The following is a 22,862-nucleotide window of genomic DNA, read 5'->3' as shown; positions in this document are numbered from 1 at the left end:
ACTTGTGTCAAGTTTATAACTAACTGAATGGCTAATCACATACTGTATTTAGCTATGAATCTATGCAGGATCGCCATTTTGGGTAGCTAGTTGTTGTTCTTGTGCTGCGTACTGTGTAAATCAGGCTTTACTCCACATCACTTTGAAGCTACAGTACATTACTTTAACACTGCAACCTCATAGGAATAAATCTGCATGTGCTTTAGTCCATTGAATACCTGTTTTAAAGCATAAGAACAGGCAGAATGGTGATGATAAAAAGGATCAGGATTTCACAAATGTCACTCACCAGATGTTTATATAACTGTTATCTTTTATTAAAAGTGTGCTTAATCAATCCAACACGAATTCAAATTAAATAGACAAAACCATAACAGTATGTATGTATGATAAAGACGGATGGCAGATTGCATAAAACCTAAGGTTTATGTTTCCCACTGAACTCCTATAGAAAACACTGACCATGATTAAGTATCCCTTTGAGGCACATCTGCTTTGAGAGAGGAGAGGATCTTTTGGAAGCTTACAATACAACCAGGCAGATATAAATCAGAAACACAACTTCACCATTGTGCTATAGCTCTTCTTAACACAGAGAGAGAGACCGCCGTCCACGGATGCCTCCGAGGCAAGGAAGGCAGACTGACATCAACTGTATTCAGTTCACAAGGAGGCATGTCGAAGAGGAAATTTGAGGAATCATTTGGATAGGCCCACTGGAGGTCTCGTTATAACATTAGTTGAGGAGTTGCTGTTGATGATACAACAGCTGACTGATTATCCATCCAAATGGCACCCTAAATCCCTATGGGCCCTGGTCAAAAGTAGTGCACTATATAGGGAATAGGGTGCCATTGGACACATCCAGTAAGTGCTATCTTTGCTCTGTCTATTGCGCTACACTGTAATTCAATTAACTCCATTAAATGAATGTGGGGAAACTACCCTCGGAATAACAAACCCTCACAGGATTGGAATTGCAAGCTCAGCGGGAAAGGGTGTAGTAACCGCATCAATGTAATGTAAAGAATATACAAATTAAAATGAATAACTTGTTAAAGCAAAAAATATGTTGTACAGTATAAAACAAATGTAACTCTCTAGAGGCATATACAACATAATATGAAATAATATTATCAGTGACGAAAGTTATTCAAAATATGTATATTATATACTGCATGTGTACATCATCTTAAATAAATAACATGTATTTATTTTTTTCAATATTTTCTAGAAAAAATGCAAAGCGGCTAGGTTTGCTTTAAAGTATGGCATAGAACCACTCAGACAAGACTGTATATCCAACGTCTCTCTGTGCCATTTCAAATAACATTTCAGTAACACGACTGCATATTTGTCTTTTGCAGCACTGGAAGGTTACAAACAGAAAACACTTCACTCTGATAGTGCTGGTAAAACCTTGTAGAGATGTAGAGACAGTACCTACAGTATCTTTCTGTATTGGAACCACCACATGTTCTATGAGGGACAATCCAGCTCTATGCATTTTATTCAACCAGCATCTTGTAGGCTGCTGATACTGGTTTTGAGGCAGTTCAGATAGAGGAATACGTAACACAGTGAAACATATTGCATATCTGGCTTACCAGTAAGAGCAGATTAGGCTACTTTCTTCTCTCTCATTGACAAATATTGCTTCTAGGCTTAGTATTGTGGATGTCGCACAGTCATTTGGTATTGTCAATAGTCCTCAGTGTTCTCCACTGAGCATCCAGTACTTGAGGCCCAGTCAATCGTCCCAACCAAATATCTGTCCAGTCATCTGGTAGAACTTCATGTTGAAAGGTCTGTAGAAGTCCCGTAGCCTCTGCACCACCTCAGGGTGGATGTTGGGGTGGGTCCGCCCTTTGGTTTTGCCCAGGCAGTGGGGCTTGCTGCTGCCCTCAGCCTTCTTGAGGCAGGGGAAGCCCTTGGTCTGGTTGAAGTAGAAGTGTTTGTCTGTGATGATCCTCTTGAGTCCCAGGAAGTCCTGCACCCGGCCCAGCTCTCCGGCCGGGTCGCTGATCAGACGCTCTCCGCTCACAAACAGGATCTGACCCATGGGGAAGTACTGCAGCCAGTTGTCCAGGTGCTTGGCATAGATGCCGATCTGGATGGCGCTCCAGGATGTGTCGATGAGCCCCGTAGTCCTGTTTTTGAAGGTCAGGCTCTCAAAGGTGGGAATGTCGGGCTTCTTTGACAGTGTCTGCGTGTAGTCAGAGATGGCCCTGGTGACGGGGTCCCGCACCACCACAATAAGCTTGGTGTCCCGGGACATGGCGGAGATCCGGGCCGGGGCCTCTCTGGTCACAAAGTAGCTGGGGGTCTTCTCCATGGTGATCTGGCCCTCCAGGGTCTTGGGCATCAGCTCCCTGAGGAGAGGAGTGGAGAAGAAATGGCTAGGATAAGAAGCAAATTAATGACAACATATAAACTTTGACGATGATAACACAGCTCAAAACACACCGAATGTGAGACTGAGAAAATACAAAACACATGTAACACTTTATTCCTTAGCAGGCGGCTATAGTATGTTGGCAAGCTTTACTACTAGCCAGAGAAGTAAGGGTGGAATGTACAGCATCACATCTACACCTACACTCAACCACTTCTCTGAGAGTATTGACAGTTGTGTAGAGCGAGGGAACAGATGTCTGTCCAAGTGTTTCCTAATGCAGCCAAAGGGCTACGGAAACCCAGAGATCTTCAGAGAAAATAAAAAATAGTTTGTAATGATAGAGTAACTATCTTTGATCGCAAATGTCATTGTTGTGAATTGCTAAACAGGCCGTTCATAAAATCCAAGCTTTATCATCTTCCTTAAATAATTCAGCGCATGCCTAGTTAAATAGAGGTTAAATCAAATAAAAAAATTCAGCAGTAGGCTATCTCGACACAGAGCGCACCCCGAGTATAGCGTTGTCAAATCATGCAAACATTGTAACGTCAGTCAAACTAAAGTCAAATGACCAAAGTTGCCAAGCTTGCTAGATAACCTCCTTCAACGAATGACAGAATATCTCCTATATTTGGCAAAATCGAGTTGATGATCTATACAGATAGCAGATCTGAAAGAGCTGCAAAACCTGGACCCGTATAAATCAGCTGGGCTTGACAATCTGGACCCTCTATTTCTGAAACTATCCGCCGCCATTGTCGCAACCCCTATTTACCAGCCTGTTCAACCTCTCTTTCATATCGTCTGAGATCCCCAAGGATTGGAAAGCTGCCGCAGTCATCCCCCTCTTCAAAGGGGGAGACACCCTGGACCCAAACTGTTACAGACCTATATCCATTCTGCCCTGCCTATCTAAGGTCTTCGAAAGCCAAGTCAACAAACAGGTCACTGACCATCTCGAATCCCACCGTACCTTCTCCGCTATGCAATCTGGTTTCCGAGCCGGTCACGGGTGCACCTCAGCCACACTCAAGGTACTAAACGACATCATAACCGCCATCGATAAAAGACAGTACTGTGCAGCCGTCTTCATCGACCTTGCCAAGGCTTTCGACTCTGTCAATCACCATATTCTTATCAGCAGACTCAGTAGCCTCGGCTTTTAGGATGACTGCCTTGCCTGGTTCACCAATTACTTTGCAGACAGAGTTCAGTGTGTCAAATCGGAGGGCATGTTGTCCGGTCCTCTGGCAGTCTCTATGGGGGTGCCACAGGGTTCAATTCTCGGGCCGACTCTTTTCTCTGTGTATATCAATGATGTTGCTCTTGCTGCGGGCGATTCCCTGATCCACCTCTACGCAGACGACACCATTCTATACACTTTCGGCCCGTCATTGGACACTGTGCTATCTAACCTCCAATCGAGCTTCAATGCCATACAACACTCCTTCCGTGGCCTCCAACTGCTCTTAAACGCTAGTAAAACCAAATGCATGCTTTTCAACCGATCGCTGCATGCACCCGCTTGCCCGACTAGCATCACCACACTGGATGGTTCCGACCTTGAATATGTGGACACCTATAAGTACCTAGGTGTCTGGCTAGACTGCAAACTCTCCTTCCAGACCCATATCAAACATCTCCAATCGGAAATCAAATCAAGAGTCGGCTTTCTATTCCGCAACAAAGCCTCCTTCACTCACGCTGCCAAGCTTACCCTAGTAAAACTGACTATCCTACCGATCCTCGACTTGGCGATGTCATCTACAAAATGGCTTCCAACACTCTTCTCAGCAAACTGGATGCAGTTTATCACAGTGCCATCCGTTTTGTCACTAAAGCACCTTATACTACCCACCACTGCGACTTGTATGCTCTAGTCGGCTGGCCCTCTTCACATATTCGTCGCCAGGCCCACTGGCTCCAGGTCATCTACAAGGCCATGCTAGGCAAAGCTCCGCCTTATCTCAGCTCACTGGTCACGATGGCAACACCCATCCGTAGCACGCGCTCCAGCAGGTGTATCTCATTGAGTATCCCCAAAGCCAACACCTCATTCGGCCGCCTTTCGTTCCAGTACTCTGCTGCCTGTGACTGGAACGAATTGCAAAAATCGCTGAAGTTGGAGACTTTTATCTCCCTCACCAACTTCAAACAGCAGCTATCTGAGCAGCTAACCGATCACTGCAGCTGTACATATTCTATTGGTAAATAGCCCACCCATTTTCACCTACCTCATCCCCACAGTTTTTATTTATTTACTTTTCTGCTCTTTTGCACACAAATATCTCTACCTGTACATGATCATCTGATCATTTATCACTCCAGTGTTAATCTGCAATATTGTAATTATTCGCCTACCTCCTCATGCCTTTTGCACACATTGTATATAGACTCCCCTTTTTTTTCTCTACTGTGTTATTGACTTGTTAATTGTTTACTCCATGTGTAACTCTGTGTTGTCTGTTCACTCTGCTATGCTTTATCTTGGCCAGGTCGCAGTTGCAAATGAGAACATGTTCTCAACTAGCCTACCTGGTTAAATAAAGGTGAAATAAAAAAATAAAAAAATAAAAAAAGATCAGCTCATGAAAAACGAGGATATGAAGAGAGGAAATAGTTTAAGGTATCTTAAACTATACCAACTGTTAAAAATATATATATCCATATCTACTGTACTATCATCCCGTTTGTTGACCACACATTCTCTACCGAAGCTCTCATATGGGCAGCAAATTGGCCTAAGAGACATCGCAGAGAATCGGGGGACACGTTATACCGGTATTTTGACATGCATAGGCGAGAGACGTGCTTTGATAATGCATTGCAAACTATGGATTACAGAATAAAGTTAGGAATTTTCAAGCAAGACAGGAGTCAGGATTTTGGATTTCAGTGGGAATGGGACTGGATATAGAAATAGCTCTAGGAAAGGAAAGTTACATTTTCCCTCATGCCTCTCTGAGTTGTTAACACTTAACAGATTGAATGTCTGTGACAGAGATGCCTATGTAGTGAATTGTGCGTAGGCCTATCAAATGTGTGACTGTCTGAAGAGTCACAATGACTGCTCAAAGAGGCACACACGTTTATACTCTATACTCTAGGTTTCCTTGCAGGGTTTATTCATTGCATTTGGGTCGTGTGTGCAGTCCTTCAGTGTCAATTACACCTGTGCTTTGAATTAATGGTGACTTTGTGTGAAGTAAATATGCTGTTAGGATAATGTTATAACATTTTGGCTAATCTGCTGCCGTGCATGTTATGTATTTTGTGGAATTGCATTTGTGCGACATTGGAGGAAAACATTTGAAGGGCCTAATTTCCCAGGTTCTGTCATTTCATTGGACAGTCCCGGGATCCGGTTACCCATGTTAATCCCAATAGCGTAACTGTATCGCTAGTAAAAAAACAACAACAACATATTAAATTTATGTTAACAACATTTCCTCAGCAGGAAAAAACGATGCTTCTTTTGTGATAAGCAGCAGTGGAACAATATGCTTTAACCTGAATCAGAGAATGGAACGAGATCTAATAGAGTATTTTAGAACCATGATTTGATTCATTGCTGTCTGGATATATCCACTCATTAGATATTGAGAAATTACAAGTGTTAGAATTGGAACGCATAACATTGTGATAATTGTTATGTTTTTGTTTCAATATCACATTTATTGGACATCTTATGTGTTTAGAGCGTTGGACTAGTAACTGAAAGGTTGCAAGGCAGTTAACCCACTGTTCCTAGGCAGTCATTGAAAATAAGAATTTGTTCTTAACTGACTTGCCTAGTTAAATAAAGGTATAGCAGAAACATAGTAATCAAAGCAGTCAAAAAGGCACATTTTCCTAAATGTGTTGGACTATAGGGGTGTGTCCAAATGGCACCCTATTCCATCATTTGGAACACATTTTCGGAAATTAAATCCCTGTGATAAAAAAATATCCATAAATTTCACCTCAAATATTTATAGCAAAAAAGTTCAACTGGGCAGGCAGCTCAGCCATAATATTTGGTTTAACGTTTTCTTTGGCAAAAATGTCATCTGTGCGGGCGCGGTTTTAACTGAGAACTGACACACACACAAACACACTGAGGCGAGAAACAGGCTAATCTTTTCGGTCATGACACCCCACCTTTCCTGCCTCTCCCCCTCTCCCCGATGCCCTGAGTTCCTTCAGGACAGTGACCTGAACCAAAGCAGATAAAAGCAGCCCATGAATCATTAACGTCTCCTTCTCCCCGACATTTACAGCCTCTGCAGAATACAGCTTTAAAATTCACCAAAGTACAGAATGCACACTTCAATTATTTATCCTAGCTCTCTCTATCTCTCTGCTGGTGCAATTCTGCTTAAAGCCCAGTGTATGTGTGTGTGTGTGTGCTGACAAAGTCGCCTACCCGCGCTGCTCCCATGGCAGACGCAGTTTACTGGCCGTGACAGAACTACTGAGCTGTATGAGGGGAGGGAGGAGGGCTCAGCCTCTCTCAGGTCCCCTGGCTGGTCAGAATGGGGAGGAGGGGAGGAGGAGAGGAGGAGAGGGAGAATGAGAGGAGAGGAGGACAGAATGAGGGTTAGGCTACTCATCTTTTCAATCTCAGGCTCTTTATAAAGCGACAAATAGCAGCAAATAGGCCTCAGATACCACCATATTGAACAAAATAAAAATACACAGCTGTCCACCGCCAACAAACTGGTCCTTTTCCTAATGGGATGGGCACCACCGTCTTTCTGCCTCACGAATACACAGGTAAACAATCATGCTCCGTTTAACCTCCATGCAGCTAAATGAGACAAGAGGCATCTGAGATGCAACTAGAGATATGTGTTTCTCAGAGGGAGAGGGCTTCTGAGAGACGCCAACTGTCAGACTGTGTACTGGATGAATTTACTACGCAATTATGCTCCTCTCCAAGATTTTCTTCTTGCACTTATACTGGAAAAGTAGATATACAGTACTAGTCAAATATTTGGACACACCTACTCATTCAAGAGTTTTTCTTTATTTTTACTATTTTCTACATTGTAGAATAATAGTAAAGACATATAAACTATGAAATAACACATATGAAATCATGTAGTAACCAAAAAAGTGTTAAACAAATCAAAATATATTTGAGATTCTTCAAAGTAGCCACCCTTTGATAACAGGCACAGAGGTGCAGTTAATTGCCGATTTCTGAGGCTGGTAACGCTAATGAACTCTAATAACTCTGGGTCTTCCTTTCCTGTTGCGGTCCTCATGAGAGCCAGTTTCATCATAGCGCTTGATGGTTTTTGCGACAGCACTTGAAGAAACTTTCAAAGTTCTTTAAATTTTCCGGAATGACTGACCTTCATGTCTTAAAGTAATGATGGACTGTCATTTCTTTTTGCTTATTTGAACTGTTTTTGCCATAATATGTACTTGGTCTTTTACCAAATAGGGCTATTTCTGGATACCACCTCTACCTTGCCATAACACAACTGAATGTCTCAAATGCATTGAAAAGGAAAGAAATTCCACAAATTAACTTTTAACAACGCACACCTGTTAATAGAAATGCATTCCAGGTGACTACCTCATGAAGCTGGTTGAGAGAATGCCAAGAGTGTGCTGTCATCAAGGCAAAGGGTGGCTATTTTGAAGAATCTCAAATCTCAAATATATTTGATTTGTTTCTACATGATTTCATATGTGTTATTTCATAGTTGTTATGTCTTTACTATTATCCTACAATGTAGAAAATAGTAAAAATAAAGAAAAACTCTGGAATGAGTAGTTGTGTTCAAACTTTTGACTGGTACTGTATATGTAAATATCCAGTCTGAAAACAGAGGATTTGGTTTCACACAAAACATTACCACCTTCAATTTGGGCAATGTCTTCTGGGTTCCACCTAAATGTGTTTAACATTTTCTGCCAAGATCTATACAGATGTAGGAACTTAATTTGAGCCAGTTTGCTAAAGCAGGAAAATAATCCTACAGCAAAAGGAAATGTGAATTATTATGTGGATTATAATTAATGGACATTTTTGTAGTTCAAATTCAAAATCTATTCTGACATTCTGACATTTTAAAGCTACAATATGTCACTTTTTGGATGACCTGACCAAATTCACAGAGAAATGTGTATTATAGATCTGTCATTCTCATTGAAAACAAGTCTAAGAAGTGGTAGATCAGTTCTATGTGCACTATTTCTTTGCTTCACATTCTTAAGTTTTGTTTTTGTGTTTTTAACTTTTGTTTTTGTACACCAGCTTCAAACAGCTGAAAATACAATCTTTTTTTATGGAAAATATATTTCACAGCGGTTTAGATGGTGCAATGATTCTTCACATGATACTTGCTTGTTTTGTCACATAAACTGAAATTAAGAAGACTATTAGAATTTTAGCAACCAGGAACTGGTGTAGAGATTTCTGCATAGTGCATCTTTAAAGTGGAAATCAATGGTTTATGGTGCCTCTTCTGCCTTTCTAGGCCCAGCACAGAAGTACAGGGGTGCAGATGCATCCAGGGAAAAGAGCCTGAGCATCCTGAGTGACTCTAACCTGGCAGCCTCATGTCACAAGGTCAGGGCTACCATGGTGACAGACAGAGAGACAGGAAGTGGGTTGATAAGGCAAGAAGTAAGCCAACACGAGAAGGAAGTGGTTGATGGGGGTAGGGGGCTACAAGGCTCTCCTGTGTTCTGACATTCGCACTGCACCCCCAACATTGACTGACACCTGACCCCAGTCCTCTCAGTGTCAATGTGAGGCAGCACACATAGGGGGGGATAAGGGGGAAAGGAGGAGGGGCTAAACTGCAGGGAACAAGCTTTCTTTCCATTCACATTATCTCTAGTCCATCTCCTTTACAGGCAGGGCTATCACCCTGGTTTATGGTCTGCTCCCCTCGGAGGTGCAGAGTACAGGAATGAGACTGTGGTTCATTGAGGTTATCCACCAGCTCCTCAACTGAAGCATCAGATATAGGCGTTTGTCCATAATGGCACCCTGAGCCCAAATAGCCCTGGTCAACAGTAGTGCACAGTGTAATATAAAGGGAATAAAAGGGAATTTGGAATGCAACCTTTGTGGTGATTACAGTAAGAATAGTATAGGTCCCCTAACAAACATAGTCATGTGAACAGACACCTATTAGCCATAACCATGTTCCTCTTCTTCTACAAAGCAGAACTTTCCAGATGTTCGGCTTCGATGAATATTTCCGAGTAAGGAGGATTTATATTTTAAATAGACTCTGCAATTCTAAAGAAATAAAGACATCTCTAAATGTATTCCCAAGGAGTGCAGACTGAGGATTGAGTGGGGAGAGAGTTTGAAGTTGAACCCAGATAGATCCATTCACAGGTCTGGGAGGACAATAAATCAAATCAAATCAAATTGTATTGGTCACATACACATGGTTAGCAAGTGTTAATGCGAGTGTAGCGAAATGCTTGTGCTTCTAGTTCCGACAGTGCAGTAGTATCTAACAAGTAATCTAACAAATTCACAACGACTACCTTATACACACAAATGTAAAGGGATAAATAAGAATATGTACATACATATATGGATGGGCGATGGCCGTGCGGCATAGGCAAGATGCAGTAGATGGTATAGAATACAGTATATACATATGAGATGAGTAATGTAGGATATGTAGACATTGTTAAAGTGGCGTTTTTTTTAAATGACTAGTGATACCTTTATTAAATAAATGTATTACATTTATTAAAGTGGCCAGAGATTTGAGTCTGTATGTTGGCAGCAGCCACTCTGTGTTAGTGATGGCTGTCTAATAGTCTGATGGCCTTGAGATAGAAGCTCTTTTTCAGTCTCTCGGTCCCAGCCTTGATGCACCTGTACTGACCTCACCTTCTGGATGATAGCAGGGTGAACAGGCAGTGGCTCGGGTGGTTGTTGCCCTTGATGATCTTTTTGGCCTTCCTGTGACATTGGGTGCTGTAGGTGTCTTGGAGGGCAGGTAGTTTGCCCCCGGTGATGCGTTGTGCAGTCCACACTACCTACTGGAGAGCCTTGCGGTTGTGGGCGGAGCAGTTGCCGTACCAGGTGGTGAAACAGCCGAACAGGATGCTCTCGATTGTGCATCTGTAAAAGTTAGGAGACAAGACAAATTTCTTCAGCCTCCTGAGGTTGAAGAGGCTCTGTCTGTGTGGGTGGACCATTTCAGTTTGTCCGTGATGTGTACGCCGAGGAACTTAAAACTTTCCACCTTCTCCACTACTGTCCCGTCGATGTGGATGGGGGGGGGGGGGGGGGTGATGCTCCCTCTGCTGTTTCCTGAAGTCCACGATCATCTCTTTTGTTTTGTTGACGATGAGTGAGAGGTTAATTTACAAACACCACACTCCAAGGACCCTCACCTCCTTCCTGTAGGCCGTCTCGTCGTGGTTGGTAATCAAGCCACGCAGTCATGGCCCAGGAGTGTGAAAGTGAACGGAAAGGCACTGGAGCAACAAACCGCCCTTGCTGTCTCTGCCTGGCCAGTTCCCCTCTGTCCACTGGGATTCTCTGCCTCAAACCTTATTACAGGATCTGAGTCACTGGCTTACTGGTGCTCTTCCATGCCGTCCCTAGGAGGGGTGCGTCACTTGAGTGGGTTGAATCTCTGACGTGATTTTCCTGTCTGCGTTGGCGCCCACCCTTGGGTTCGTGCCGTGGGGATATCTTCATGGGCAATACTCGGCCTTGTCTCAGGATGGTAAGTTGAAGATATCCCTCTAGTGGTGTGGGGGCTGTACTTTGGCAAAGTGGGTGGGGTTATATCCTGACTGTTTGGCCCTGTCCGGAGGTATCGTCGGACGGGGCCACAGTGTCTCCCGACCCCTCCTGTCTCAGCCTCCGGTATTTAAAATGCAATAGTTTGTGTTGGGGGGCTAGGGTCAGTCTGTTATATTTCTCTGAGTATTTCTCCTGTCTTATCTGGTGTCCTGTGTGAATTTAAGTATACTCGCTCTAATTATCTCTCTCTCGCTCTCTTTTCTCTCTCTTTTTCTCTTTCTTTCTCTCTTTCTCTCTCTCTTGGTGGACCTGAGACCTAGCACCATGCCTCAGGACTACCTGGCCTGATGACTCCTTGCTGTCCCCAGTCCACCTGGTCGAGCTGCTGCTCCAGTTTCAACTGTTCTGCCTGCGGCTATGGAATCCTGATCTGTTCACCGGACGTCCTACCTTGTCCCAGACCTGCTGTTTTCAACTCTCTAGAGACAGCAGGAGCGGTCTGAATGATCGGCTATGAAAAGCCAACTGACATTTACTCCTGAGGTGCTGACCTGTTGCACCCTCTACAACCAAATCAAATCAAATGTATTTATAAAGCCCTTCGTACATCAGCTGATATCTCAAAGTGCTGTACAGAAACCCAGCCTAAAACCCCAAACAGGTTTTAGGCTGGGTTTCTGTACAGCACTTTGTGACATCAGCAGATGTAAGAAGGGCTTTTTAAATACTTTTGATTGATGGGTGAACAGGGAGTACAAGAGAGGGCTGAGAACGCACCCTTGTGGGGCCCCAGTGTTGAGGATCAGCGGGGTGGAGATGTTGTTTCCTACCCTCACCACTTGGGGGCGGCCTGTCAGAAAGTCTAGGCACCAGTTGCACAGGGTGCGGTCGAGACCCAGGGTCTGAGGACGCCATCTGGGCCGGCAGCCTTGCGAGGGTTAACACGTTTAAATGTTTTACTCATGTTGGCCACGGTAAAGGAGAGACCAGGGAAGAGAGCAGAGAGCGGCTCTGATTTATGTGGACTATACAAGAGTATTTATTTCCATTCCAACAGGAACCGCATGCAGTTCTTTCTAATGAAACTTTATTGTCAGCTTAGGTGATGTAACGAACGAGGCACCTTCCAAGTGCCTGAGATTTACTGTGCTTCCACAGCGCTGCTTTGATGTCTTCTTCGCGCTGCTAGAATAGGACTACTCATACACACTGATGCATGACATACAGGCAGCAGGTTTCAGCTCGTGAAACAACGTGACTACAGAGCAGAACTGAATAAAGATATACATTATGTAAGCCTAACCTTTTTTTCTATTTACATTTTGATGCTAAAACTAACATAGATATAGAGGAAAGTGGAAAGCAAATTGACGATTTATGGTGTCGCCCCAAAATCCGAAAAGTTAAATGACAAAGGTTGAGGGGTAAATTTATGAGAGTGCAAACAAATAACCAACATTGTTTTCATGGAGAAGGTACAGTATGTGCAACAGAACATGGTTTAACTGTACTCTGAGAGAATACACTCATATGGTTCTACTAACTAGGCAATGTAGCCTGCCAACACTCATTGGGGGGACCATTCCCTGTTATATCAGTCAATGAGTCCTTTGTAAGGTTGTCTATAAAAAGAGTACTTTGGCACAAGGAGTCTGATGCATCACGGCTTTCGTTTCCCCAATCCAATGTAACAAAACAACAAAACTAGCAAGTGAGCAAATCCCTCTGCTTTATCCCATATGAATCAGAAAGGTGCTGGGGAATGAAAGGGTCTGGGGTTGGACTGGGACTAATATTTGGCCCAAATGAATGTGTGTCTGGGGACCTGTGAAGAAGGGGATCCCTCATTTACTTCTACAGATGTAGGATCTTACTTTGATTATTCTTTTGTTGCTGAGATTTACTTAAATTAATTGAAAACCTGCTCTAACACACAGTTATGTTAACAGTATTACGTAGCCTCATTTTGACCAGTTAATAGCCTAACCACCAATATTATGGACTTTATTTAACCTTTATTTAACTAGGCAAGTCAGTTAAGAACAAATTATTTTTTACAATGACAGCATACCCCGGATGACGCTGGGCCAATTGTGCGCAGCCTTATGGCCGGATGAGATTCAGCCTGGATTCAAACCAGGGACTGTAGTGACGCCTCTTGCACTGAGATGCAGTGCCTTAGACTGCTGCGCCACTAGGAAGCCATAAATGTTCAAAACCTGTAGGATTATTTTGCTGCGACAATACAGGTCAAATTAAGATCCTATATCTGTACATGTATGTCAATGGAGGTATAATGGCCAAAAGGCTAGTGGAGTTGGCATCCAGGTCCACTTCTCCCCATGTAGAAGCCTTTGATTAATGATTCCCTTCCAGTGTGGAGGGAGGCTGACAGCCAGCCAAGCATGCTGTACATCCACTCATCCACTCCCAGAGTGTTTCCCACCCGGCCGCCGTGGCTGGTGTTGTGACCAGATAATCATCTGGTAATTGGCTGAATATTTCTGCTGTCTGCAGGGAGGGAAGAGGAGGGGAAGCGCTTGGCTCTATGTCCGCAGCTCTGCTCAGCAGCCATTTTCCAGGTCACTGGTCTCGAGCTGAGGTCAGGAGGGGGATGGAGCAGGGGAGGGGTTGGGGGCAGTGATTTAGATAATTGACTGCTGTGTGTGCTGGTATGTCTGCCTGCTCCTGTTCGCTGGGCTTGCTACTTTACAGCTCTGTCAACCCCTCTGGTAACAATGTAGCACCTCAACCGGCCCTGGGGCCAGCAAACGCCCCAGGCACTGGGACTGGGCTGGGCTGGCATAGAAGATGTGAGAGGGGAGTTAAAGTAGTAGGCTATGGTTTGAGATGGAGAAACAACTGTTTAACTCTATGTACTCCACTGAAACATCAGGGATTCCAACTGTAATCTCTAACGAGTGACAAAATAAAAGGACAGGTGAGCTAGCTATATAATAGAATTACTCCCTGTTTCATTCCATCCCATGGTTGTTTTTATATACTGTAGCTGCACTTCGTGGCAGTGGTTGGTGTAGAAAGTAAACTATGGTACTGGGTAACGGTTGTCACCAACAGCTCCGGTGGTGAGAGTTCCAGCCATTTATCATGGTGGTTGGGGTCGGGGGATTACAGGTGTGAGACTAACCCCAAATCCTGCTCTCCGTTTGGGCTTAGTGTCCCTCCTCCTGCCCCTGTCAGCTCCAGAGCTCCATGCCCCTGGGATCTGTCTGTTCACCTGCTCTTTATTCCCCTAGCGTATTTATAATCTCCCCTGTCCATTCCCCTCCTCTACTACTAACCCTCCTGTGATCTATATCTCAAAATCCCCCTGACTGTGTTACAAAGTCCACCCTATTCACTATATGGGCCCACAGGATTCTGGTCAAAAGTAGTGCACTATATAGGGAATAGGACACAAACCTTAGCTTCCCCTCCCTCCCGGGGTGCACATTGCCATGCAGTGTAGCTGTCCAAGCCACATAGCTATTACTGATGTCCCCTCTGCCCTTTGGTAAACAACTTGAGGAAATCGTACGTCATTAAAGACTAATTCATTATCTCATTAGATTGCATTAGAGAGATATATTCTGCAGGCAGATCTGCTTCAAGTTGTGACACCTTGATTGTGGGTGGCTCAGTTCTACCAGATGCTCATTTGAAACCAAATGTATTTTTTCAAGTGACTGACAGGCACTTTGAGCAAAACCAAATAATGTGTCGAAAGTGTTCCACAGGAATGCTGGCCGATGTTGACTCCAATGCTTCCCATATTTGTGTCAAGTTGGCTGGATGTCCTTTGGGTGGTGGACCATTCTTGATACACGAGGGAAACTATTGAACGTGAAAAACCCAGCAGCATTGCGGTTCTTGACACAAAACGGTGCGCCTGCCAGCTGCTACCATACCCCATTCAGAGGCACTTAAATCTTTTGTCTTGCCCATTCATCAAGCTGGCATATTTATGACATTTTGGCCTTACCCAGAACTCCTTTAAAACTCCATAATGTTTCATCAGTAGGTGCACTGCCAAAATACCGTAGTATCCCTTTTAAAAAATGGACAAATCCCCCCCATTTCTTTTTTCATATACATGTTTATATTTTGCAATATTCATAAATTGTTTAAAACAATGGTATTGAAATCAAAATACTACTAATATTGCAGAGCAAGCTTTAAAGCTTAACATGACCCAATGTTTTGCTTTGTAGCACCTACAGATTAAACATTGTGGATTCTTAAAGGAGGCCCGGGTAAGATCAAAACTTTGATTATTTCTCAATTATGCTTTTAGATATAAATGTCAACTATATGTCAAAAATCCTTCCTCCAAAGGACCATTCTATGGATTCAGTTTAGTAAAAATATTTTGTTGTCCTGGTTTCTTATGGAATCACTCACATGGGAATTGTGGGGGGTTGGAGTGATGCATGGGAATTTTAAGAGGTCGGAAGTCATTTTGGAGAGTGACACAATTACTAGATAAGAGACTCATCTCTTCTTGGGAAAAAAGGGAGGACAGTACCTCCGTTAGTCTTTCCTCTGAGAAAACGACAGCAAGGTTTTGATAAAAACTGTGGGGTCATGAAGGGATACCAGCAAGACTAGTGGGATAAAATATCAACATATTGGACAGCAATAACTGCTGAGATAACTGGTAAAGGGAAACAAATTGGTACAGATGTAGGATCTTAATTGGATCACTCTTTTGTTGCTGAGACTTTTCCTGTACCACAGGAAATGCAGATGAGCTTCATGATTTAGATCAATTCACTGAAAACCCACACTAACACACGGTTATATTACAACTATTGCACTAACCAGCGATCAAGCGACATTATGGACTAAATGTTCAAATCCTATTTTGCTGTGATGATATAGGTCAAATTACCTGTAAGATGTAGGAAGAAACAGTCTGAGCACAGTCAAGGCAACGTCCTTCACTTCAAAGCTACAGCTGAACAAGCTCTGTTGTAAGAACATCTTTTTGTTTTTGAACTGTTGTTAATCCCTTTGGGCTGGCTGTCTGACTACCAAATGAGCAAAAAAGAAACAGCTCCGTTTGCTCAGTTTGTCACCAAATTTAGAGGCATAACATAAACACACACACTCCAAGGCTCAAAGTACCTTCTGGTGTCTATTCCCTCAATGATGTAAACTACTGCAGTAATCTAATAAAAAGCCAAGTGAAGCATAGGTTGCAAAACTGACATAATATATTTTTATATATTTAACTAGGCAAGTCAGTTAAGAACAAATTCTTATTTACAATGACGGCCTAAAGTGGGTTAACTGCCTTGTTCGGTGGAAAAACAACAATCTTACATTGTCAGCTCTGGGATTCGATCCAGCAACCTTTTGGTTACTGGCCCAACACCCTTACCACTAGGCTACCTGCCGCCCCTATTCAGACCACCATTCAGACCAGAGCAGAGAAAAGCACCATTGGAAAATCACCATTGTCAAATGGGTTTCTGATTTTCTGCATCACTAGCTAAACCTTCTTGGGTTGGGTTTTGTCTGGCTACCACCTGAAATAGAAGCAAGGAAAAATAAAACAAAATGTCCCACCCTAACTCAAAATATTAGAAAAGTCATAAACTGTGGAGGGATATGGAAGAAAATAGAACCCTATCTGTCCTTGAGCGGGGTGTTAGAATAATACCATGCATTGAAACAAAAACAGCCAACACTTAGTCATTTTTTTCTCAATTCATGTGCAAATACATTTCCCCACTAGGCGCTCTTGGTGCTGGTGAGAGCTGAGTGCTTTTTTGTCCCCTTTTCCTTCTTCCATATCAACTACCACCATGCGGTTTAGTAAATATTTTATAGTTAGCTTTGCAGTATGTTCTTCTAAATTCATCAACAGTGTTTTAAGCAGACCACTTTTCCTGGTGCTGAGTGTAAGTCCCCAGTTCATTGCGTAAGGGTGCAAATAAGGCTTATCTTTGCAGAAACCTGCTAGTGAATTGTTCCTCACTATAACTGTTATAGGATGAGAGACAGACTGAGGTGGGGAGAAATAGAACCTACATTATACATTAGAGCCATCCCATTAAAAAACTGTTAGACATTGAACAACAGAAGAGAGGAGAGTCCACATCCCAAATTGCACCTTATTCTCTTTCTAGTGCACTTTTTTTTGGACCAGGGCTCTTGGTAGGGCTTTTGATAGGTCTCTGGTCAAAAGTTGTGCACTACATAGCGAATAGGGTGCCATTAAGTACGCAGACAGAATAGAGGATATAAGAGTCCCCCCAAGTTTAGTTCCTGTGGAGCTGGTCGAGAGTTTCAAGTTCCTTGGTGTCCACATCACCAACGAACTATCATGGTCCAAACACACCAAGACAGTTGTGAAGAGGGCACGACAACACCTTTTCCACATCAGAAAAACTGAAAATATTTAGCATGGATCCCCAGATCCTCAAAAAATTCTAAAGCTGCACCATCGAGAGCATCCTGACCGGTTGCATCACCGCCTGGTTTGGCAACTGCTCGGCATCTGACCATAAGGTGCAAAAGAGGGTAGTGCGTATGGCCCAGTACATCACTGTGGTACATACACTTAGGTTGGAGTCATTAAAACTCATTTTTCAACCACTCCACAAATTTCTTGTTAACAAACTATAGTTTTGGCAAGTCGGTTAGGACACCTACTTTGTGCATGACAAGTAATTTTTCCAACAATTGTTTATAGACAGATTATTTCACTTATAATTCACTGTATCACAATTCCAGTGTGTCAGAAGTTTACATACACTAAGTTGCCTGTGCCTTTAAACAGCTTGGAAAATTCCAGAAAACAATGTCATGGCTTTAGAAGCTTCTGATAATTGACAAATGACATCATTTGAGTCAATTGGAGGTGTACCTGTTTATATATTTCAAGGCCTACCTTCAAACTCAGTGCGTCTTTGCTTGACATCATGGGAAAAGCTAAAGAAATCAGCCAAGACCTCATCCTTGGGAGCAATTTCCAAATGCCTGAAGGTAAACGTGCATCTGTACAAACAATAGTACGCAAGTATAAACACCATGGGACCACGCAGCCGTCATACCGCTCAGGAAGGAGACGTTTTGTCTCCTAGAGATGAACGTACTTCGGTGCGAAAAAGTGCAAATCAATCCCAGAACAACAGCAAAGGACCTTGTGAAGATGCTGGAGGAAACAGGTTCAAACGTATCTATATCCACAGTAAAACAAGTCCTATAACGACATAACCTGAAACGCCGCTCAGCAAGGAAGAAGCCACTGCTCCAAAACCGCCATTAAAAAATCCAGACTACGGTTTGAAACTGCACATGGGGACAAAGATTGTACTTTTTGGAGAAATGTCATCTGATCTGATGAAACAAAAATAGAACTGTTTCGCCATAATGACCATCGTTATGTTTGGAGGAAAAAGGGGGAGGCTTGCAAGCCGAAGAACACCTTCACAACCATGAAGCACAGGGGTGGCAGCATCATGTTTTGGGGGTGCTTTGCTGCAGGACGGACTGGTGCACTTCACAAAATAGATGGCTTCATGAGCGAGGAAAAGTACGTGGATATATTGAATAACATCTCAAGACATCAGTCAGGAAGTTAAAGCTTGGTCGCAAATGGGTCTTCCAAATGGACAATTTACCCCATCATACTTCCAAAGTTGTGGCAAAATGGCTTAAGGACAACAAAGTCAAGTTATTGGAGTGGCCATCACAAAGCCCTGCCCTTAATCCTATAGAAAATGTGTGGGCACAACTAAAAAAGCGTGTGCGAGCAAGGAGGCCTACAAACCTGACTCAGTTATAGCATCTCTGTAGGGAGGAATGGGCCAAAATGTACCCAACTTATTGCGGGAAGCTTGTGGAAGACTATCCGAAACGTTTGACCAAAGTTCAACAATTTTATAGGCTATGCTACCAAATGCTAATTGAGTGTATGTAAACCTCTGACCCACTGGGAATGTGATGAAAGAAATAAAATCTGAAATAAATCATTCTCTACAATTACTCTGACATTTCACATTATTAAAATAAAGTGGTGATCCTAACTGATCTAATCTATTTTTCCTAGGATTAACTGTCAGGAATGGTGAAAAACTGAGTTTAAATGTATTTGGCTAAGTTGTATGTAAACTTCTGACTTCAACTGTATATAATAGGCGGTGCCAGAGGAAAGCCCAAAACATTGTAAAAGACTCCAGTCACCCAAGTCATAGACTGTTTTCTCTGCTACCGCATGGCAACCAGTACCGGATCGCCAAGTCTAGGACCAAAGGGCTCCTTAACAGCTTCTACCCCCAAGCCATAAGACTGCTGAAAAACTATTCAAATTGCCACCGGACTATTACATTGACACATTTGTTTTGTTTTGTACACTGCTGCTACTCTCTGTTTATTATCTATCCATAGTCACTTCACCCCTACCTACATGTACACTGCTGCTACTCTCTGTTTATTATCTCTGCATAGTCACTTCACCCCTACCTACATGTACACTGCTGCTACTCTCTGTTTATTATCTATGCATAGTCACTTCACCCCTACCTACATGTACACTGCTGCTACTCACTGTTTATTATCTATGCATAGTCACTTCACCCCTACCTACATGTACACTGCTGCTACTCACTGTTTATTATCTATGCATAGTCACTTCACCCCTATCTACATGTACACTGCTGCTACTCTCTGTTTATTATCTATGCATAGTCACTTCACCCCTATCTACATGTACACTGCTGCTACTCTCTGTTTATTATCTATGCATAGTCACTTCACCCCTACCTACATGTACAAATTACCTCAACTAACCTGTACCCCCGCACACTGACTCGGTACCAGTGCCCCCTGTATATAGCCTCGTTATTGTTATTCTTGTTGTGTTACTTGTTATTATTTTTTAACTTTATTTTATTTGGTAAATATTTTCTTAACTCTTCTTGAACTGCACTGTTGGTTAAGGACTTGTAAGTAAGCATTTTACGGTAAGGTCTACACTTGTTGTATTTGGCGCATGTGACAAATAAAGTTTGATTTGATTTGTTTCCATTTGACTGGAGTTCAGCATCCACTGTAGAGAGAGAGTAAACTTGCCTAATGCACTGTCCAAGTCAACCGAGGTCTCACACTGATCATTCTCTCCTCTCTCTCTCTCTCTCCTCTCTCTCATGGGGAAGCTGAACTAGGCTACAGTACATGAACTGAAAGAGCATTCAACTGAGTTCAGTGTGACTGAGGACTGACAAGTTCAATCCAGGTTTCATTCCTTTCAACTGTGACCCCACAACAACCTGAAAAACAAGCAGAACAAACAGGGATTGATTTAATGGATGTGTATAATATCTGGGTCTGTAGTGTATGTTTTTAGCAGGTTCTAAGACATGGGATGGACACACGCACGCACGCATGCACACACGCACGCACGCACCCCCCCCACACACAACTTTTTAATAGTGCTCTGACCCACTTGTTCAGAGTTGTGGGGAGTTTAAGATGGTTGAGTGGAGGGAGGCAGCGGTACAGAGCTATGGGGATCAACTTCAGTAACAGCACCACTCTTCTGTCTGTTTCTTTCCGCCAAGTCAGTTTTTAGGGTCTCAGCGGCTTGAGAAAGATAAGACACCTAAAATGGAGGCTTAATGGCCAAGCTCATTTTCAAGGTATTGTATTTCCCCAGCGTCAGCTTCTAGGTGCTTCTTGTGCATGCGCTCAATTAAAATATAAGACGTCACTCTATGCATAGTCAGGTCTAAAATTACTGGCACCCTTGATAAAGATGAGCAAAAAATGATGTATAAAATAAATATTACAAATACTGAGCTATATTTTATGGTAAAAAATAATCATATATTTTATACTAATTGTCACGCCCTGGCCTTAGTTATCTTTGTTTTCTTTATTATTTTAGTTAGGCCAAGGTGTGACATGGGGGATTTATGTGTTTTGACTTGTCTAGAGGTTTTTGTAGATTTATGGGGTTGTGTTCAGTTTAGGTGTCAAGGTAAGTCTATGGTTGCCTGGATTGCTTCTCAATCAGAGGCAGGTGTTTATTGTTGTCTCTGATTGGGAACCATATTTAGGCAGCCATATTCTTTGGGTATTTTGTGGGCGATTGTTTCCTGTCTTTGTGTTTTATGCACCAGTTAGGACTGTTACGGTTTTCACGTTTTTGTTTTGTAGTTTGTTCATGTTCTTATTAAAGAACCATGAACTATAACCACGCTGCGTTTTGGTCTGCCTCTCCTTCACAGGAAGAAATCCGTGACACTAATACATATGCTCAGAGAATATATATATATATATATATATATATATTTAACAAGGAATAAAAAATACTCTGAACAGTATCTGGAAAGATTCTGTATGGAGCAATGGTCTAATATCTCCCCCAATGACATTTTAGAAAACGTCTCAGTGTTGTTATCCTCGCAAGGGGAGGGTGCTGGAGACCCTATCTCTTTTATTTATTTTAATGTATTTATTGTTGCGCAAAATACATTTTCCTAAGCAATTGTATTAATATTAAATAATGATTAAATAATTGTTTAAAAAAGTTATGTGGCATGCATTCATTATAGTTCAGTATTTGTGTGATTTATTTTAGTCTTTTTTAGTCATCTTTATCAAGGATGCAATTAATTTTGGACCTGATAGCATCTCCACTTGGATCCTGATTCTTTCTTGAGCCTCTGGAATAGTATCTAACATTTTATGTGGAAACCTCACAGAGATTGAGTCCCTCAAATTGAGCCTGTTACACAGAGGGAGAGTTTTAATTTGACGTGATTTTCAAATAAAGTTGTGTCAAACGCATGGGAGCATAATTAAGTGGGAATTTGTTCAGAGCCAAAATGAAGGCTTAGTAGAAAGCTGCTCCTCTATAATTACCCATGACAAAAGGACACCGCTTCTGTCTCTTGGACCATTACCATGGTGATTTCCACCCTACTCAAATATTCAATCTAAACATTCCATTCCAGTCTTTGGTGAATGTATCTAACCGCCACTATAAGCTATCAGTGAAATATATCCTTTTTAAGCCAATTTTTTGCTCGCACAGATCGTCCATCCCAACCTCCATCCGTATGTTGCTGATGTTGACACTTGTGAGAGAGAGAGGAAGAAAAAGAAGCAGCGAAGCGTCGGGGAAGCCCCACAAAAAGCTTGTGATTTATAAATATTAGAGCTAACTGAAAGTCTGATAGGAGATTACGCCTCTGTGAGTCAAGCTCTGTTTTCTCTAAAACCTCCCTAAGTGCATTTCTAGAATACAGCTGTAAATACAGCCGTAAAATGATGGGCTGGCAAAAAGACAATCCAATCCTCCTCCTCGTTCGTTTACAATGTGATGCACTCTGGCACTTTTACATCCACAGTAGATCTTTATATTGAGGAAATACAAGTCGTGTCCACTGTATGTATGCTGCTGTTTACTTTGCTGCTGCTGGACGTTGTGTTGAATGTTGTTGGGGGTAAGACTGTCCAATCATCTCTCATAGCTTCCTGTCTGTGGCGGGGTTCAGTGTTATGTTTTCAGAATGACATGCATCAGTGCGGTTCAGTATGATGTGTTTCAGTGTGGTTCAGTGTTATGTGTTTCGTGTGTTTCAGTGTGTTTTCAGCCTTTCAGCCTCTTTGATCATCTATGTTTTAGGAGGTTCACTGAATACATGACTGGGGCGTAAGAGAATATAAAGGCTTGTTTGGAAGTTGAATCTCAGCCAATTCTGCTCCTTTTAATGGTTCAGTAGA

The 22,862-nt window shown here is 42.5% G+C and overlaps 1 protein-coding gene across 1 annotated transcript in view; it reads right to left on the bottom strand.

Annotated features, from left to right (window-relative positions):
* Window positions 1–301: 301 nt before the first annotated feature.
* Window positions 302–22,862, bottom strand: part of LOC115144606 (heparan sulfate glucosamine 3-O-sulfotransferase 3A1-like) — a 53,714-nt gene continuing 31,153 nt past the window's right edge. The window contains exon 2 of the mRNA XM_029685643.2: window positions 302–2,372. Within this exon, the coding sequence (XP_029541503.1) occupies window positions 1,751–2,372 (622 nt within the window). The 3' untranslated portion in view covers window positions 302–1,750. The remainder of the gene's footprint in view (window positions 2,373–22,862) is intronic.

This window comes from Oncorhynchus nerka, linkage group LG16, assembly GCF_034236695.1.
Source record: "Oncorhynchus nerka isolate Pitt River linkage group LG16, Oner_Uvic_2.0, whole genome shotgun sequence".
Taxonomy (NCBI): Eukaryota; Metazoa; Chordata; class Actinopteri; order Salmoniformes; family Salmonidae; genus Oncorhynchus; species Oncorhynchus nerka.
Note: the sequence above shows the minus strand (reverse complement) of the source record. Positions and strands in the feature narration are given on the sequence as shown.